Source organism: Balaenoptera borealis (genome assembly GCF_965194805.1).
Source record: "Balaenoptera borealis genome assembly, chromosome: 4".
NCBI lineage: Eukaryota > Metazoa > Chordata > Mammalia > Artiodactyla > Balaenopteridae > Balaenoptera > Balaenoptera borealis.
In genome coordinates, this window is record NC_138861.1 from 87,539,255 (window position 1) to 87,557,769 (window position 18,515).

At 47.4% G+C, this 18,515-nt stretch overlaps 1 protein-coding gene across 10 annotated transcripts in view; it reads right to left on the reverse strand.

Moving 5' to 3' along the window:
* TBC1D1 (TBC1 domain family member 1) overlaps window positions 1-18,515 on the reverse strand; it is a 218,338-nt gene that overhangs the window by 3,899 nt on the left and 195,924 nt on the right. For all 10 annotated transcript variants that reach the window (XM_082390467.1, XM_082390465.1, XM_082390469.1 and 7 more), the window contains 4 exons: window positions 17,770-18,014; window positions 15,544-15,703; window positions 7,462-7,631; window positions 303-476 (listed from right to left, as the gene is read on the reverse strand). In XM_082390467.1, the coding sequence (XP_082246593.1) occupies window positions 303-476; window positions 7,462-7,631; window positions 15,544-15,703; window positions 17,770-18,014 (749 nt within the window). The remainder of the gene's footprint in view (window positions 1-302; window positions 477-7,461; window positions 7,632-15,543; window positions 15,704-17,769; window positions 18,015-18,515) is intronic.

The following is an 18,515-nucleotide window of genomic DNA, read 5'->3' on the forward strand; positions in this document are numbered from 1 at the left end:
CGGCTAATAGTACGACGGCACCCTGAACCCAAGTTCAGCTCTGGGTCTGTCTCCTGAAAGGGTTAAGTGCAGAAATAGCCTCTCAGAAAGTACCAGGACAGTCTGACCTTAGCAAAAGATAATCTGTCTGCTTCCTAACAAAAAGGAACAATTCTCCCGGGCTACCTTTGATCCCAACTACAAACAACCAAAAGAGAAAGGGCCTACGGCCATGGGAAAACCCAGCCCGCTGGTGCCTCTGGTGAGTTAATGAACTACCACACGCTCAAGGTTCGGGAGGCTGCCTTGTAAATATGCCCTACCTGCAGTTGTTCAAGGAGGTCAAGGTTCTGTTTGCGTAAGCTGCTGTTGGTTTTCTCTAATCTGTCCATTCTTTGGTTGTCACTGAGAGGAGAGGAATCGATAAGTTCTTCCTGAAGCACGTGGTACTCAACTTCATAAGCTTGTAACTGTTTAGAGATATCCATCACAAACACCTGTGACACACAGAAAAGTCATCAGGCACTGAAAATGAGAAAAATCACACACACACACACACACACACACACATGTGACCACGTCGACGGGTGCCCACGAAGCACCTACTCTGCGCCTGATACTATCAGTGATAAACAAGGAAAACTCTCTGCACTGAGAAGGGAATAATTTTACTTGGGAAGAGAGGATTTAAGAAGCATTTGGGGGGACTTCCCTGGTGGCCCAGTGGTAAAGAATCCGCCTTACAATGCAGGGGATGCGGGTTTGATCCCTGGTTGGGGAAATAAGATCCCACAGGCCGCGGGGCAACTAAGCCCGCCCACCTCAACTACTGAGCTGGCACGCCTCAACTAGAGAGCGTGTGTGACACAAACTACAGAAGCCCACGCGCTCTGGAGCCCGCGCGCCACAACTAGAGAGAGAAAACCTGCACGCCACAGCTGGAGAGAAGCCCACGCACCACAATGAAGAGCCCATGCGCCGCAACGAAAGATCCCGTGTGCCACAACAAAGATCTGGTGTGCCACAACCAAGACCCAATGCAGCCAAAAATAAATTAAATAAATAAATAATATAATAAATTTTTTAAAAAAAGAAGGATTTGGAAATAAACCAAAGGTAACAGTAAGTGTAGGTCTCTGATACTCATTTTTTCAAAAGCCAAAACCTTCTTTTTTAAAATGCTTATAAGAGTTTATTTTTACTTCTTATTTCAGTACTTAGATCATTTTTCTCTGAAAATTCTATTAGATTAGATACACAACTATGGGTCAAAGAGAGAATAAAACAAAACAAAAGAATCACAGCCCCATTTGCTCAGTCACCAGGTCAAAGTTTAATTATAGTTCAGTTGGATTTTCAGAGTTACAAGAACAGCTAAGTAATGGAACTGTTTACTAAAAAACCCTATTCTGCACATAAGATATGCAGAAATGAGCCAAAACCCAAATGTCACCCACATAGATGAGCGAATACAAAACAATGCCTGAGTTGCCTTCCTTTCCATAATAGTAACAGTCATGAAAAAAAACCACTCGTGTGAAAAACAACCCCAAAGTGCACAAGTGAGTGAGCTGTGCATATCTGTACTTTCTCTTGATGAGTGAAGTGAGCTGGATGGAGGCTGGGACGATGAGGGGTCAGAAGGCAGAGGCTGCTGCTGCCCCAGGCATGAAGCCCCGGCGTGGATCTGAGAATTCAGTCACCACATAAAAAAAGCCAGATCAGAACATACATTTAAAGAATGAAATTACTCTTTATAACAGCAGAAACTAACTCTTCACAGCATTTCCTTAAGAAAGAAATTCCAACACAGTTAAAATCAATGAAAAACTCATTTCCCTTGATGGTACCCTATTAGCATTCAAACACGAATGAGTCCCATCTTTCCTGAAATCAATTTTCAAAAACCATGTTTACTTTCTCACCATTCCCAGAAATCTTATTTTCTCTTCCAATCTTATTTTCTCTTCCTTGAGATTAATTTTTCAGCTTCCTGGTTTTCAATTTAATTCAATGACTAATACTAATTAGGCACAAAAGTCACTATAGGCCAAAAAAGTAATACACGTTGTATTTGTGACGTGCGTGCGTGTTTGTGTGTGGAGTTGACTGCATTGATCGGATTCTCTGCTGTCCCTCAGAGCGACCGTGAGCTGGCAGGGATTATCATCTCTATTCTACAGTCAAGAAAACTGACTCAAAAGCTCTCAGTCAGCCCTTGAATGGGGGCTCGGCTGGCGACTCCCTGAATGACCCTGAACAAGTTACTTGACCTTTCCTGGCCTCAGTTCCCAGCCTTCACCACATGGAGGTGGTAACACCTACCTGACAGCATAGCTGTGGGGAATCATGAGACACAGGCCTGGCAAGCTGAGTTGGTGTCCTAACTCAGCTAAGGGATCTGCTCCCACACAGCTGTCACAAAACCCCTCCCATCCAACCTTGTGCTGCAGCAAAATGACAAAGGATGCCACACCATGGAACTTCTGAACAGCTCAGAGTAAAGACCACACACATTAAAACCGAGATTGCTGTGGCATTAGTGTGTAATAATAAACACGGTGCGGGATAAATGTGACACACACACTTTTTTTCTTCCACAGAGGTTTTTAAATGAGCTCCTAACCTGGAAAACCTGGGGACAAAACCTCTGGCCTTTGATCCAGATGGATGGGCAGCTATGGTTAATGGTTCTCAGCTGTGCACAGAGCGGAGGGATTTATTAATCCCCAGGAACCATCCTGGGTCACAATCATCTCTGCTCAACTGCATCATTACCTCCTGGCTGCCAAAACACACACACGGCCCTCGCAGCCGTGCCTGGGAATTTATTTCCGACCATGGCAGCATATGGCTGGCGGTGACAGGAGCGCCCTGGTCCTCAAATGACGCTTTCTCACGTTGCTGTATAGTCTTCATAACCCTAATTATAAATGGCTTCATGGTATTCTACCAACTCGACGTATCAATAACCATGTTAATCCAGTCATCAAATGCTGGATATCTAGTTACTTGTAAGTTTTTGTTATAAACGACAACTTTAAACATCCTCATATGTACGGCTTTTCCCATATTTTGGATTATTTCCTAAGCATACATTCCAAGAAATGGGATTACTAAGTCAAAGGGTACAAATATTTTACTGGCTCGTGATACATATTGCCAAATTGCTTCCCAAACGGGAATAATCCACATACAGTGCCATTAGCAACGTAAGAATGTGCCAGATACAGTATACCCTTGGCACTGGGTATTGGGATTAAAATGTTTCATTTTGTTATTCTAGGAAGGTAAAGCATTATATGCTATTTAAATTTAAATTATGCACGAAGCTAAATATTTCCCCAGATATCTGTTTGCTAGACGAGTCTCCTCCTTTAGAGAATGAAGCTAAATAGTTCCCCAGATATCTGTTTGCTAGACGAGTCTCCTCCTTTAGAGAATGAAGCTAAATATTTCCCCAGATATCTGTTTGCTAGACGAGTCTCCTCCTTTAGAGAACTCGTTTCTGTTCTTGGCGCGCCTGTTCTTGGAGACTTGGTGTTTCTCTTTGCTGTCTGTGGACACTCTGTAATGAAGCCATCAACCCTGATGGCTGCAGAACTAGTCACATACTTTCCACCCTCCCCACCCCCAGACCCTTCCCCCCAGCCTGGTGGTCTCAGTGGCATACCAAGAGCTGGATGGGGGAGCCTCTGCCTGGGTATCAAAAATAAGGGGGCGCAGTGTCTGTAGTGAATTTAAAAACAAAAATAAACCCAACTAAAAGTTGGTCTGCTTTTTATTATCACCACATGCAAGCAATTCTAAACAATGTCAGTAGTAAAGTACTCCTCCCTGCCGAACCGCACCCTCTTGGTACGGCACTGACTGGCCTTTTAAAAAACTAATTTTCAATAGCGCAAGCTGCCCAAGCAGTTAAGGGCTCCTCCCAAGGCAGAAGGGGGCAATCTCACCACTGTGATTTTGAAGAGCATCTTTTGAACAAAGGAACTTTGTTAAGATTCTGGTTTCTCTCCTACAAGCTCAACTAGAACAGAGACTTGTCTGGTGTGCTTACAATGAAGTCGCCCACAGCAGAGCTTTCCAAGGTGCGTGCGTGCGTGCGTGTGTGCGTGTGTGTGTGTGTACGCGCATATCTCCTGGGCATCTTGCTGAAATGCAGATTCTGACTCAGCAGGTCTGGAGTGGGGGGCCCAGATTCTGCATAAGTTCCTACGTGATGGTGCTGGTCTGGGGCCGCACTTGGAGCAGGGCCCAAAGGACGTGGAAAACAGGCTATTTGCCCTGTCCTCCAAAGCCCCCCTTCACCTGCTCTCTTCCTTACACTGACCTGAGGCTGCACAGGCACACGGCACTCGCTGTGATGAGACGAAACCCCTGACCTCCCTTCTCCTCCTTTCTGTTTATTCCCAGGGCTTCTCCCTTCTTGTGACGTGATTTTTATGGCTCACGTTCAACTGACAGTGAAGTCACACTGAGGAGCTGCCACAGAGCCTGAGACCCTTGTCCCCACGCCCTGGACTCTGTCAACTCTGGGCCTGCCCCTCGGTGGCGGCTCCCAGCCTGTCTGCGCTGAGCGGGAGCCCAGGGCCCTGTCCCTGGGGACTCTCCCCACCCTGGATGCAGATTGTGTCCCAGCTGCTCGAGCTGGGCTTCCACGGAGACGGTATTTAATGAAACGGAGCCTGGCTATCACAGAGATCCAGCCCAGCTCCATCCTCCCACACACAGGACAGCAGCATGCAAAGAACGCAATATCACTTCCACCCTGTGGGCTCTCCAAGGCTGCAGAGAAATCGCGCTGCCCCTCGGGCCTCCCCTCTGAGTAGAACCTGAGACTAGAGCACCCTCTGCAGGGAGGGGATGGGAGGGGGCAGCGAGCAGGCAGAAAGCTTGACAGCCTGCAGAGGTCAAGTTCCAGATGGAACACGTTGGAGGGAAGGAGGGCGGAGAGCTGCCTGGCATTGAGTCTTGTTTCCCAGCGAGACCTGTGGCAGGCTGAAAACCTGGACCTCAGATGCAGATGCTGTGTCCCTACTTCCAATCCCCGCGCCTCCCCCTCCACCGGGAAAGCTGAACCGGCGCCTAGAACTTCTCTCTCGCTCCCGTGCCTTTGCACGTACCATAATGGGGGGTTAGCTGACTACAGCCCGTGGACCAAGGCTGTCCCGCCACATGCTTTGCAAATAAAGCTTTACTGCAACACAGCCGCTTCATTCCGACAAATACTGGCTCTGGTGGCCTTCATGCTGCAGAGGCTGAGCTGACCTCACGTGACTTTATGGTCCACAAAGCCTGAAACACTTCCTCCCTGGCCCTCTGCAGAAAAGGCCCAGCTGAACTCAACTCCCTCAGCTCCCCGGTCCCCACTCCCCACTCACTGCTCACTCCCTGCACAGCCCGCTCCGGCAGCCCTTGCACAGCACCACTGGAGCTCCCACCACTCTTGCAATTACTGGTTACACGCTCCTTTTCTACACAGGATGGGCTCTGGTGTCCCAGAGCACGTTACACTCTTGGCTCTGCCACCTCGTACAGGGTGCTGGGCGTTTACTCCCTCCGGGCCCCAGAGCTGTTAAAGGAGCCAATGAAATAAAGCATGCCAAGTTCAAAACGGATGCCTGAAACAACTCAGGCACACACACAACTGTCCTCTCTCCACACTGTCCATTTCTATTCTCCCAACATTAAAGAGTACCTTCACACCCTCAGTAAGTATCCTTTACAAATGAGGGGAGGAAAATGTTTTTTTTTTTTTCTGGGGCTCAATATCCAGAAGGTAACCACATCGGCGAGGCTGCCTGCCTTTTAGCCAGGCCCCAGGCAGCAGGTCAAGGCGCTCACTGGCACAGACTTGGGTTTAGGGAACCAAGGCTCTTGCATTTGCCCCTGCAGCCAAAAAACATACGTATGTGCAATGAAAGCTCTAAGAGGGAGAAAATGCATGGAAATGTCAGAAAGTAAAGAATCCAAGGGTGGAGAATTCAGTCTTAATATACAGGTACAGTACAGAAAATCTCTGATTAAATGACACCCGCAGACACTTGGTGGAGCCGAGTAGCTGTGAAAGCGTTTGAAGTGAGAGGGCCTGAGTCTGAAACCCTACCTTTCCACTTCTCAGCAGCATGACGGTAGGCCAGCTAATCAACCACTTCGAACCCTAGGTTGCTCGTGGGTTAAAACCACTTGTCCTCTCAGTAATTTGGTTATGACTGAATGAGATCATGTGTGTATATGCAGAGTCACAAAGAACCTGGCAAAAAGCAGGGCGTCAACAAGCCAGAGCTATTCACACTGAGAGGAAGGCACCAGGGAAGTAAAAGCCTCTCAATTAACTGAAGAAGAAAGTGCAGAGACGAAAAGAGCTGCTCCTTCACGTAGGCAAATGAAATGTGCAGAGACCCAAAGTGGCACCCGGACGAAACTGTCTCCCTCTTCCAGCCCAGACTTGCCTCCTTTTCTGGGCTCAGCACCTAAGGAGGGGCAGCAAATGAAAGCACAAACTGCTGCAACTGGGTGCAACCCACCACTCTCGGACTATCAGAAATCCTCAGAAGAAGGATTTTTTAAAACACAGCTTTATTTCACTATTTGCTTTTACCTAATTGCTCTATGTTTTCATTACATTAGCAGGTGAGGTAAGTTCTAGGCTGATGAGAGGCCCCGACTGCTGAGTCTGTGGGATCTCTGCGTTGGGCACCTTCTGGAGCACTCAGCCATCCAGCCTCTGAACACTTCCAAGGGTGACCTCACCCTCTGCCAGGCAGCTCAGTCCTGCATGGTCAGCAATCATTACTGGAAAATTCTTCCTGATACAGAGTCAAAATCTGCTCCCACTCCTAACCCAGGCCGTTAACAACTGGTCGAGCTGCAATTCCAGAATCACCTCACCCTCAACCCCTAACATTTCAGAGAGTGATACATGCATATATGCAATGCAGTTCTACTGCACACAGAAATCAGAGGGACCAGAACCACAGATGAATGTGGAACTGAACTCTATAAAACACACACACACACACACACACACACACACACACTCTCCAGAACAAAGTTATACAATATACACTCTATCACAACTTCATATCAAGTTAAATTTTTAGAAAATTCCAATTAATGCCATTTCAGCACAAAAATCAAAGCACTCATTTTACAAAAGCCTACGCTGAATAAAAATGTATGTATTTCAGAAGAACAAACACCGAGGGGTGACAAATGCCTTTTAATTGTAAGAAACTACCGATAGTTTGTGCTGGTTATCACACCTACACACTCTCAGCACACGCACACGCAGACAGGCACACGTTTGATCATGGAACAGGGATTTGAGATGTGCCTCCCACGAGCTGAGCACTGCTGCTCAGGACACAAAGTGGTAGGAAACAGCTCCTGCTCAAAAAAAAAAAAAAAAAAAAGGAAATTCAGCTTCTGCATATCCAGAATCGCTGGAACATTTGGAAGGTCCAGACTGAACCATACCTGACTGATGGTCTTTTCCATCTGCACCAAGCCCAGGTTGGGTAGCGTGCTTTTTATAAAGTCAACTATAGTTTCTAGGTTTTCATGTTGCAGAATCAAGGGCTTATGGCTTCCCAACAGACTTAAAGCCACTTTAAATATGACCTCTGATCCCTGAAGAAAGATCATATCTGGGAAAACACAGAAAAGCAGAAAGTTAAGCCGGACCAGATTCTGATGAAATGGCACTCCATTCCCCTTCACACACATCGAAGAGCAGGACAGTGGGAAATGCAACCCCAAATTATAAGATCCTGGTATTTCAGATAGGGTTGTCAAGACAATATAGCTAATAATAAATAAATAAATAATATATGTAAATATATATATATGTAAATATACATACAGTATATATGCTAAACTACTGCTAAAATTTTTTCACAGGTTCAGATAAATCTGTTTTTCACTCCAAAAAATATATTAAGTTCAAACATACCTCAAAAGTTGAAACTGTGAAAAAGAAAACTTTTCATTAGTCTATTTTTTCAGGAATTCTCTGGATTTCAAAGGAGTTATTACTAAAACATATATTTTTATGAGTAAAACAAAGATGTGTATAAATACTCTATCCTAATTTCTGCTGCTGTAAGTGAAGAAAATGCCTCTGCTTCCTCTGCTTTGAAATAAGGGGTTGAATTAAAAGATCTCTAAAAACTGTAAAAAAGCCTGCACCATTGCAAAAGTACATTATTAAATACTTAACAAGTATACTGAATTTTAGCATAATAATGGAATAAAATTTTTTTTCCCTCTGAAGAATTCAAAGAACTTTATCAGGGTTATTTTCTAGTTCTTGCCATTTTTTCCCTTAGAATGGCTGGCGAATGTTAACAATCCCCACACGTACTGTGTACAGGGAGAGGGAGGGCAAGTGGGCCCCCAGCCAGCCCAGCCCAGCCCAGCCCTGGATCCACCCTCCCCAGAGTTGAAGCCATTCAGAAAGAGACTCCAATGTCCTGGGGCTCGAGCACAGCCCTAGTAACTAAATGCTGGGTGACTAAATTTGGGAAAGTTACCTAACAACTGGAATAATAATGTAAGAAGAAATATAATTTTAAAAGATGGGAGCATAAATCTAATTAGAGGCAACTGTCAATATTCTTTTTTTTTTTTTCTGGGGGTGCTGCAGAAGAATGGAAGGGACAAAGAAGCTGTACTTTCCATCAAGTCAAGGAAGACAGAAGCAGGTGAGAGGGAGAATTCCTAGCCTCTGCCTCTCTGGGTGGTTTAGGGTGGTGAGAAGTGAAAGCCATTAAGAAACAAGCCACTGAGCGCAGGCTGGAGGTGTCCCAGGGTGGCTTGTGGATGGCATAAGGGAGACACCCAAGCACCGGCTGGCTGGGTCAGCCCCGGAGATGCTGCGAGACCATCACGTGAGCAGACCTGGCGCCCCGCTGGGTGCAGCCCTGCGGGCAGCCGCTCCCAGAGAGCCCAGGGCCACGCTGCTCCCTCAACTTCACACTGCTCCTGGTTCAGGGCAGCTCCAGGCAACTGAAAAGGACAGATGCTGCCTCCTCAAGTCTGGCTGTAGGGGCTGGGAAGATAAACTGGAGAACAGATCACATCTTTGAAATCTGAACTTCTTAGGGGTAGGAGTACATGTATCGAGGCAGTGCTGTGGTAGAATAGTCCCGTGAAACATCTGATTTAAAAAATATGCAGTCTACCCATGTAATTCACCACTACAGAAAACATAAAGATCTAAAATTGCGCTACAGGGGCTTCCCTGGTGGCGCAGTGGTTAAGAATCCGCCTGCCAACACAGGTGACAGGGGTTCGAGTCCTGGTCCAGGAAGATCCCACATGCCGCAGAGCAACTAAGCCCGTGCGCCACAGCTACTGAGCCTGCGCTCTAGAGCCCACGAGCCACAACTACTGAAGCCCGCGCGCCTAGAGCCCGTGCTCCGCAACAAGAGAAGCCACCGCAGTGAGAAGCCCGCAAACTGCAACGAAGAGTAGCCCCCGCTCACCGCAACTAGAGAAAAGCCCTCGCGCAGCAACGAAGACCCAACGCAGGCAAAAAAAAATTTTTTAATAAAATAAAATAAAATAAGATTGTGCTATAACTAAGACATATTTTTAAACAGAAATGACGTTTCCAAAAACAAAGTAAATTTGAAGTTTCTTTGGTTTAGACAGTAAGATTTCCTTTCAATATATGAAGACTTATAGCTGAATAAAAACTGATGGCATCTATCAGAATCAATATCAAGGCATTCTCTGCAGGGATTCTGGGGGAGTGGACTGCACTACCAGACCAATGACATGCTATAGCTCAGCATCTTCAGTCTCTGGGGCAAGTACCTTAAATTTAGATATAGTCCCACATCTAAGCCAGTTAAAATAAATAACAACTGGGAAACTTTTATGAGCATAATCAAATACACAATCCACATCAGCAGTCTTAAGATTAACAATGGTCTTCCAAGTTTTATTCCTTTAGGATCTTGGTTTTTATAACAAATCTACTTACTAGTAGAGTGCTTCCTGTGATTCTGAACTTTTCCAAACTGTATGAAGAAAACAAAGGTAAATCTGGAGAGGTGGTTTTTTTACTTAACTCTTTTTTGGTTATCTTAAAACCAAAACAAAACAGAATACAAAAGGGAAGAAAATGCCCCAAGGAAAGGTGGCTGCCGAACCCAGCCTTAAAGAACCAACAGAAACTCCCCAGTCAAGAAGTCAGGGAGTAATACTCCGAGCAGAAGGAAAAGAAGGTGGAAATGCTGAGGTGTGAAAGCACACAGCATGTGCACGAGCCCGAAAGAGTAGGTAAGGCAGGAGCCCTGGTCATGGGGCCAGACTGTGAGGGGCCAGGCCATTCTACCTTTACCAGCGTGCACACACCAGGGGCACAGAAGGCCTTCTCTTCCTCTTTCCTGAGTAGGTCAGCGTATTCCTTGGTTAGGAGATGATGCCAATGAGATCCCGGTTATGGGTCTGAGCCTTGCAAGGAAGGGCCAGTTAACTTTAGACAGAGAAAAGCCACCTTTTTTTTTTTTTTTTTTTGGCTGTGTTGGGTCTTCGCCTCCGTGCGAGGGCCTTCTGTAGTTGCGGCAAGTGGCAGCCACTCTTCATCGCGGTGCGCGGGCCTCTCACTGTCGCGGCCTCTCTTGTTGCGGAGCACAGGCTCCAGACGCGCAGGCTCAGCAGTTGTGGCTCACGGGCCCAGTCGCTCCGCGGCATGTGGGATCCTCCCAGACCAGGGCTCGAACCCGTGTCCCCTGCATCGGCAGGCAGACTCTCAACCACTGCGCCACCAGGGAAGCCCAAGCCGCCTTTTAAGAGCCACTGACAAGACCATGCTGATTCCCAGCAGCAGACGCCCCTGCGCATGCCGCCAGATGCCGCAAGATGCCTGACTCACCAGCACTCCTGGAGGCCCACCCCAGGTGCCCATCCTTCTGACGACAAGCCGGCCAGTGGTCTGCACGAGTGAGGCTGGGAGAGCTCAGCCCCAGAAGCTTCTGTGAGGCTAAGGAAGCTTCAAATAAGGATTTCCTTTCGGGACACGACTGAGGAATGTATCTGAAGGGTTGGAGGAAGGACCCCTCAAAGCTTTGCTGAGAAGAAGGGGCTCCTACATTTATCTGACTACACTTAGGGGAAACATCTGTATCCCTCAGAGACAATTAGCACACCTTTTTCTCCCTCTGCAAGTTTTAAAAATTAAGTAATTTTTAAATAATAGTAAAGAAAAAGGTTACCTATAAACCCACTGCCCCAACCCAATTAGTCATTTTTGCCCATTTCCCAATCCCTATACATTTACATACTAGAATTTTTTTTTTTTAAAACAATAGTCTCCTTGGAAAAGTGAGTTGATTTCCCACATTTGAAAATCACTGCACAAGGAAGTGAGCTGCTAAGACTTTCAGCAGCGCGGCAGGAGCCCAGCTCACAACCCTGTGGCCGACTTTCCTTCTCTCCTTTTTTAAGCCCACCTAGAAACAGGCAAAGGGGTTCATCGGGCAGGCAGTAGAGGGAACCTTAAATTCAGCTGACTCCACCACCTTGCAAATTGTTTGCTGAGAACACCACAAATAACTACTTTGCTTTGAAGACACTTCGGCAGCCCTGTTATCGTGGTAACGTGTATGGGAACTCTATCTGAAACTCCCCACGACATTAGAAGTGCCATTTTCCTATGGGGGGAAATGATCAAGGCAAAGCACACGGCCAGGAGGTGAACTTATCCTACATCCCTTTTCCAGCCACCTTTGTCTCTGTCGTGGGCCAGCCCTCTCCTGAACTTTCTCTGGGAGGCTGCGGTCCTCCAGCTGTGATATCCCCACATTTCACCAGGAACAGGCAGGAGAGAGATGAAGGATGCTGACAGCCTTGCAGTAAGATGACAGCACAGACTGGGCAAAGACTCACTTCATCACCGCTGTATCGCGTTACCCGGAAGAGCCCTTTTCCCTGGCCACCCAAACAGTCTTGTTTCCCAGTCTAGTTTAGTCCTGAAGCCTCTCAGAACCCCTCCCTACATTACAGGTGGCTTCTGCGTTTGGCCAAACCCTGATCTTTAGATTCCACCTCCTCTCTCATCCACTTGGCAGCACATCCTATAGAAAACGTCAGGAGCCTAATAATAGCACAGCCACCACCTCCAGCAGGAGCAAGGCAGGTCCTATTTTTCAGACTTTTTTCCCCCAAAGGTAGACATCAGGAGGTGAACAGAACAAGCATCTCTCCCAGGACCCTTCTACTACCAGACTGGAAAAATACAGGAGGAGGCGATTTTACATTATGTGACACCTGACATCCAGAAGAGTGTGGTTAATTACCATGTAAAGGTCGAGGCTCGGGCATCACTGGCAGCTGTCCCTCCAAGTAGCGTATACTTAGTTCGAGGTAAGCTATTAATCTATGTATGAGCTATGCTGACTGCAAGCTGAGAATCCGTTACTTACATATAAAATAGTGAAGAGTTAACAAAAGTCCTCTTGTTTTTAGGTTTTATCCAGGCCTAAAGGCCTATAATGAAATGGACCCCAGGCCAAAAAAGCCTACAGTATATATATGAATGGCAGGCTTTGGGATTTAAAATGAAGCTACCCACCAATGCGGAGCTAAGTCACCGATGCTAAATATAGAAATGGTTTTTTAAAAAACCTATCTTTTCTATGGTTTCACCTTACCAATAAAATGGTTCACTTTTAACTACTGACAGATGGAATGACATCACAACACAGTGCTGTCTTGAGTCCCCACTTCCTACCTATAATCTCAGGAGCCCTGAGCCCTTAGCCAGCTGGACACGAACCCACTCAGTGCAGCGGGGGTCTGTGGGCTCCAGGACTCACAGAGACTGGCATCGTTAGGCATAATGTACAAGAAACTCCAAGACCCACCTCCGACTACATAATATCGAGAAGAAGACCCTGCTTTCACGGGCTTCAGCTGTACTTATGACGTCATGAGGGTGAGCTTCAGAGAGTTCTGAATATTCTGCAACAGAAGGGCTGTCATTTCCAAAGCAGATTTTGTCTGTCTGTTTGGTTGCTGTTAATGCCTCTTACCAACTTCTGCAGTGAGGAAAGGGCTCTTCCCCCAGAGCTTTATGGCCCTAGAGCCCAGAACTCTGGGCAGCAGCGGCTTCCGTGCCTGCGGCTGGGGCAGTGACACTCGGCACTGACCCTTCGGCCTTTCCTGCTCAGCCCCCTCTGTAGAGTTTTCTTCACAAACAGTGTAATTCAATGCTTGAGCTGTTTTCAAACCATCTAATAACACTCCCCCCTCCCCCTTTCAATCTTCACTGCTCTCCATTACCCTTCTGAAAAAACACAGTAAAGAATCAGGAGAAAAAGTGAAGCAGACTAATGATTTTCTTTTCATTTCCAGAGTAAGAAAAGTAGAACACACAGAAATGTTTGGCAGGAAAGACTGAAGCCTACAGCTAAACATCTTGTAGTTTCTGTGACTCTTCTTTGGTCAACTAAGCAGATAATTTTGAGGACTTCTTTAAAAAACTATGGTATAAAACCTTCATGAAATCTCACTAATGATTTGTTTAACCAGGGAAAGAGTGTTTAGTATCAATTATTTTCAGTGCTTATTTTTTTTTTAGGGACGGAAAATAAAAATCAATTTGGGGAGGTAGCTATGCAAAAATGGGGAGAGTAGTGAATATTTTAAGAACCTAGATTCTCCTAGTAAAGCCAAATGGGAAATTCTTTATAAGTTCTTGTGGACAGAAGTAAATGATAATAAAAATCTAGTACTTTGTGGGGGAAGAGGAGGAGAGAAGACTACTCAATGCCCACTTAAAAAGCAAATTTTAGGCGGGCTTCCCATGTGGCGCAGTGGTTAGGAATCTGCCTGCCAATGGAGGGGACATGGGTTCGGGCCCTGGTCCGGGAAGATCCCACATGCCACGGAGCAACTAAGCCCGTGCGCCACAACAACTGAGCCTGCGCTCTGAGCCCACGAGCCACAACTACTGAGCCCGTGTGCCACAACTACTGAAGCCCACACGCCTAGAGCCGGTGCTCCGCAACAAGAGAAGCCACCGCAATGAGAAGCCTGCGCACCGCAACGAAGAGTAGCCCCCGCTCTCCACAACTAGAGAAAGCCGCGCACAGCAGCAAAGACCCAATGCAGCCTAAAATAAATAAATTTATTTAAAAAAAAAAAAAAACAAATTTTAGGATTTCTAGAATCTAGATATACAAGTGGTCTGCCCAAAGATGCCTAAAGTGACTCTCTCTTTTGTGAACAATCCCTTTAAGATGGTCTCTATTTCTAAAAACGAATCTAAAAAAGTATAAGAGCACAGGTTTTTAAGCTATCAAGTGACTCAACATAAATGGTACTTTAAAACCACTTGGTGGGCTTCCCTGGTGGCGCAGTGGTTGAGAGTCTGCCTGCCAATGCAGGGGACATGGGTTCGAGCCCTGGTCTGGGAAGATCCCACATGCCGCGGAGTGACTGGGCCCGTGAGCCACAACTACTGAGCCTGCGCGTCTGGAGCCTGTGCTCCGCAACAAGAGAGGCCGCGATGGTGAGAGGCCCGTGCACCGCGATGAAGAGTGGCCCCCACTTGCCGCAACTGGAGAAAGCCCTCGCACAGAAACGAAGACCCAACACAGCCATAAATAAATAAATAAATATTTAAAAAAAAAAAAAAAAAAAAAAACCACTTGGTATGTGATGACAATCAATTTTTTAATAACCTCTTCCTCCACAGTAAAAAGATAAAAAGAACCTGAATTGTCAGAATTATTACTTCATCCTGAAGCAGGGAAAGCACACTGTACAAGAGCTGACTGCTCACAGCATGTCACTCGGCTCCTATCCCTGCCAGGTCAAGGCAACCTTTTACATTTTTTTAATTTTCAGTTTTTTAAATTGACGTCTAATTGACAAGGCAGTTTTGAGACTTTGCACGTGAACATTCGTTTAAAACTTTGACAATCTTCCCGAAAAGTAAATCAAGTAAACGGGAGATGGTTTGAAATGTGACCCACCCACAGCTACGGGGGCACAGCAGTGGGAAGCTGATGCGGGGGGCGCGTGAGGACGGACCGTGGGTTGGCGACACAGACGTGCCTTCGAGAGCGTGCCGGCAGAGGAAGCGAAGAGCCAAGGGTCGGGGAAGCGGAGCGAGAGGAGAAGACGCAGGGGAGACCTAGAAAGAGCAGTGGCCCAGGACTTCCGGTGGAGAAGTCTCAGGGAGCTCAGCGAGCAAGTCCCGGGCCAGAGAGGTCGAAGAAGAGGCTCAGGAGAAACATCTCTGGGCCCCGCGCCAGGCTCCTCGGCCCAGCCTGCAGCAAGCCTGCTCCAGGGGGAGCCTGCGGGGAGGGAATCGGATCTAAGCCCGCAAGAAGGCATGGAGGCGAGGCCCTGACCATCAGAAGTTAAGCAGGTCCTGCACCTCCCGAAGCCCGATCCTCACTAAACTGAGAGTGACAAATAACAGCCTGTCTCTTGTAGAAGACGCAGGTATAAAAATGAGAAGAATCACCACGGAGTGACGACACACGGCTCCCATCTAACTCGAGGACGCGGGTCCCGGCGAACAGACTCACACACACTCACCGAAGACTCTGGCTACGAACCCCAGGGGGAACTGCGAGGCGAACACTGTGAGGAACCAGGGCGCAGCGTAGAGGCTGGGGCCGATCTCGTGCTCCTCCAGGTGATTGTAGAGGTCTCTGTGGTAGTCGTGGAGCAGCCTCGAGAGCTGGTACATCTGGATCTGCAGGGACACGCACACAGGGTCACCGCGGGAGATCAGCACCCACCCCACTCGGAGGCGGAAGGACCACGGAACTCTCCTCGTGGCTCCTGAGACCCTTGCTCTCGCCCTCCGTCATCCAGCGAGTGCTCGCTGGGGCTGCTGTGGCGAGGCGGGGGCCGGGCTGGGCCCGGGGCGCTCACGGCGGGGCTCCTCCGGCCACGGCCTTTCTTCTTACTGTTCCCTCGCGCTCCTCGGCTGGGAGAAGCTACGCGTCTGTCTTGTGGCAACGTTTCGTAAGTTCTCTTACAGATACACATTCTTAGCAAAACCCAAAGCCAGGGGAACCTGAAGTAAAAAGTCAGCCTCTCGCCAACAGCGGAGTGAGAGCACAGCCTGCAGAAGCATGCTACTGTACCTGTCCCCTAAGTTCCCGCTGAACCCCCCAAACCACTCAAGAGGCAGGACAGGTGTGACTTCTTCAGGTTTACAACACAGGAAAGTTCAAATAAGCTGACAAGCGTTTATCTCGAGGCGGAGAAAAGTTTTCCGAGTGGGCTGGACGTGAGCTCAGGGGGCTCCCTCTTCAGAGTGACGCGGCTCTGGCAGGAAGCCCATGAGGGTCCCGGGGCTCACAGCTGGCCTACAGCCAGCCCCGACTGAGCAGTCCCTGGCCCGAGCCCAGAGGACCAGTGACCTGGAGAGGGCGCTACAGCTGGATATGTACTGCCCACAATGGGAAAAACTGTTTCCGGGAGGCCAGATGACATAGCTCTCTCAGGTACCAGCTGCGGCTCTTTTGTATCAAAAAGAAATCTAATCTCTAGGCCACCAGCCCAAACACAGCCGTGTGTACACATATTACACGTGTGTACACGTATTACACGACTTGTGTAATATACTATATCAGTATATCCTGTTGTATACTATACTATACAAATCTGAAACATTCCACTCTCTGCGATGGCAGGCGCACCTACATTAAATACGCTAACGGGGGTATGTAGGAAGAACCCGACAGCATGTGTGGAAAGTGTTATGCGGGCCCAAATCTCCTAGTGAACGGGATGGCTTCCTTCTATGGGATTTATGTTCACGTGGTCCACACACACAGGTGGAGGTGAAAGGATTTCTAGCCATGTTGTTCAGTGCTCTGGAAAAGTCCTTGGCTCTAACGTACACTTTCTAAGGCTCTGATATCAGAGTATCTTGCTGGTAAACAAACACGTAAACACATGTTCCAACATTTAGGAATATCCTCAAAGCAGGATCCAGAGTTCTCCCCACCTCTGAAAGGCGGTGGTAGCAGCAATGGAACACACTGTTGTATGGGGTTTTCTTCTGACATGACCTGCCACCTGTCACTCATTCATTCAACAAATACGGACGAGGTGCCCACTTCATCCCAGGCACTGGCCTAGGAACTAGGGACTCAGCCCCAAGACAGGTAAGATCCCTGCCCTCTCATGATATACGCTAAGGAGAGCCAGAAAATAAACAAGTAAATAACTAAGGAAACAAGATAATTTCAGGCAGTTAAGTGTGTTACGCAAAAGGAATGAGACAGGATCACGTGACACAGCGAGCCGGGGTGGGTGGAAGAGGGGGGACACGGCACCTGCGTGAACAGGTGATATCTGAGCTGGACCTGGGATGGCAGGGGTTGAGGGGTAGGGGTGGGATCCCCTGCAGAGGAAGGAGCAAATACACTGGGAGGTTAGGAATCAGACCACCTGAAGGTGGTTTGATAAAGGGTAAAAGGGAGGGTGCCCTGGAGTCAGACAGGCCTAGGTTTAAATCCCAGCTCTGCCACCTGCTAGCTGTGTGACCTGCTCAAATTACATAACCTCTCTGAGCCTTAGCTTTCCCATCTATAAACTGAGCTGATCAACAATGTCTTCCTGAAGTTTGAGGAGGTAAGTGCACATGCAACGTTTGATGTAAGGCCTAGCACAGAGTAAGTTCTCAGCAGTGACAGGTGTTAACGGTGTTAACTGATGGTGGGAAAGTTCCTTAGATATACCTGGAAAGGGATCATAAACATTTTAGAGTTCATCTTTATCAAAGACTTAAGGAACGCTCTCTACCTGTAAAATAATCATGTCTGGCCGATACTGTTTCCGCAGACCCATGTCAAACATCAGAAACTTGAGCATGTTGAATGCCTCTTCTTCACCCATATGAAGCAGCAGAATGCCTGCTACAAAGCTGAGACCTTGGCAATAGCCTACTTCCTGGTCTAGAAGCGAGTAGGCCTTCAAAATGTTGTAAAGTGACAGCTGCCCCGCTCCTAGCTGAGCAGAGAAGTACGGATGTGTTGGAAAGGTTCGCCCTGTGAAAACAAAAGACATTTGTTGTATTTTGAAAAAAAGCAAGCCTACTGAACCAGAAATCTGATGTGCTTTAGGTTAAAGCAACAGATCTTTACAAGTGGTATTACGTCATAAATCAGCTCTATAAACAAGGTCAGCTGGTTGTTCTTGGAATAATGTTTGCAATTAAAAAATCAGCAATTAATCATGCTTTCAGGTGAAAGAAATGAGAACCGCCTTCGGGCCTGTAGTTACCTGGATTTCCATCTAAAACAGGAAGAAGAGTGTCTATCCTCTAAACAGGAGTCTACTGTCCAGAGGAGCGGTCAGCTGTGGTTCTCTACCCAACCCCACGCCAGCACACGCCCCGATCAGCTCTGCCCAGACTGCTCCTTTCCCCGCAAGTGCTTCACACCACACACACATTTCTCTTCCTTTAAACCATAGGCAGTGCTCTGAAGCACAGTGGGGAGCAGTAGGTGTTTTCTCTTATACAAAACAATTACCTCTCAGAAAGAGGT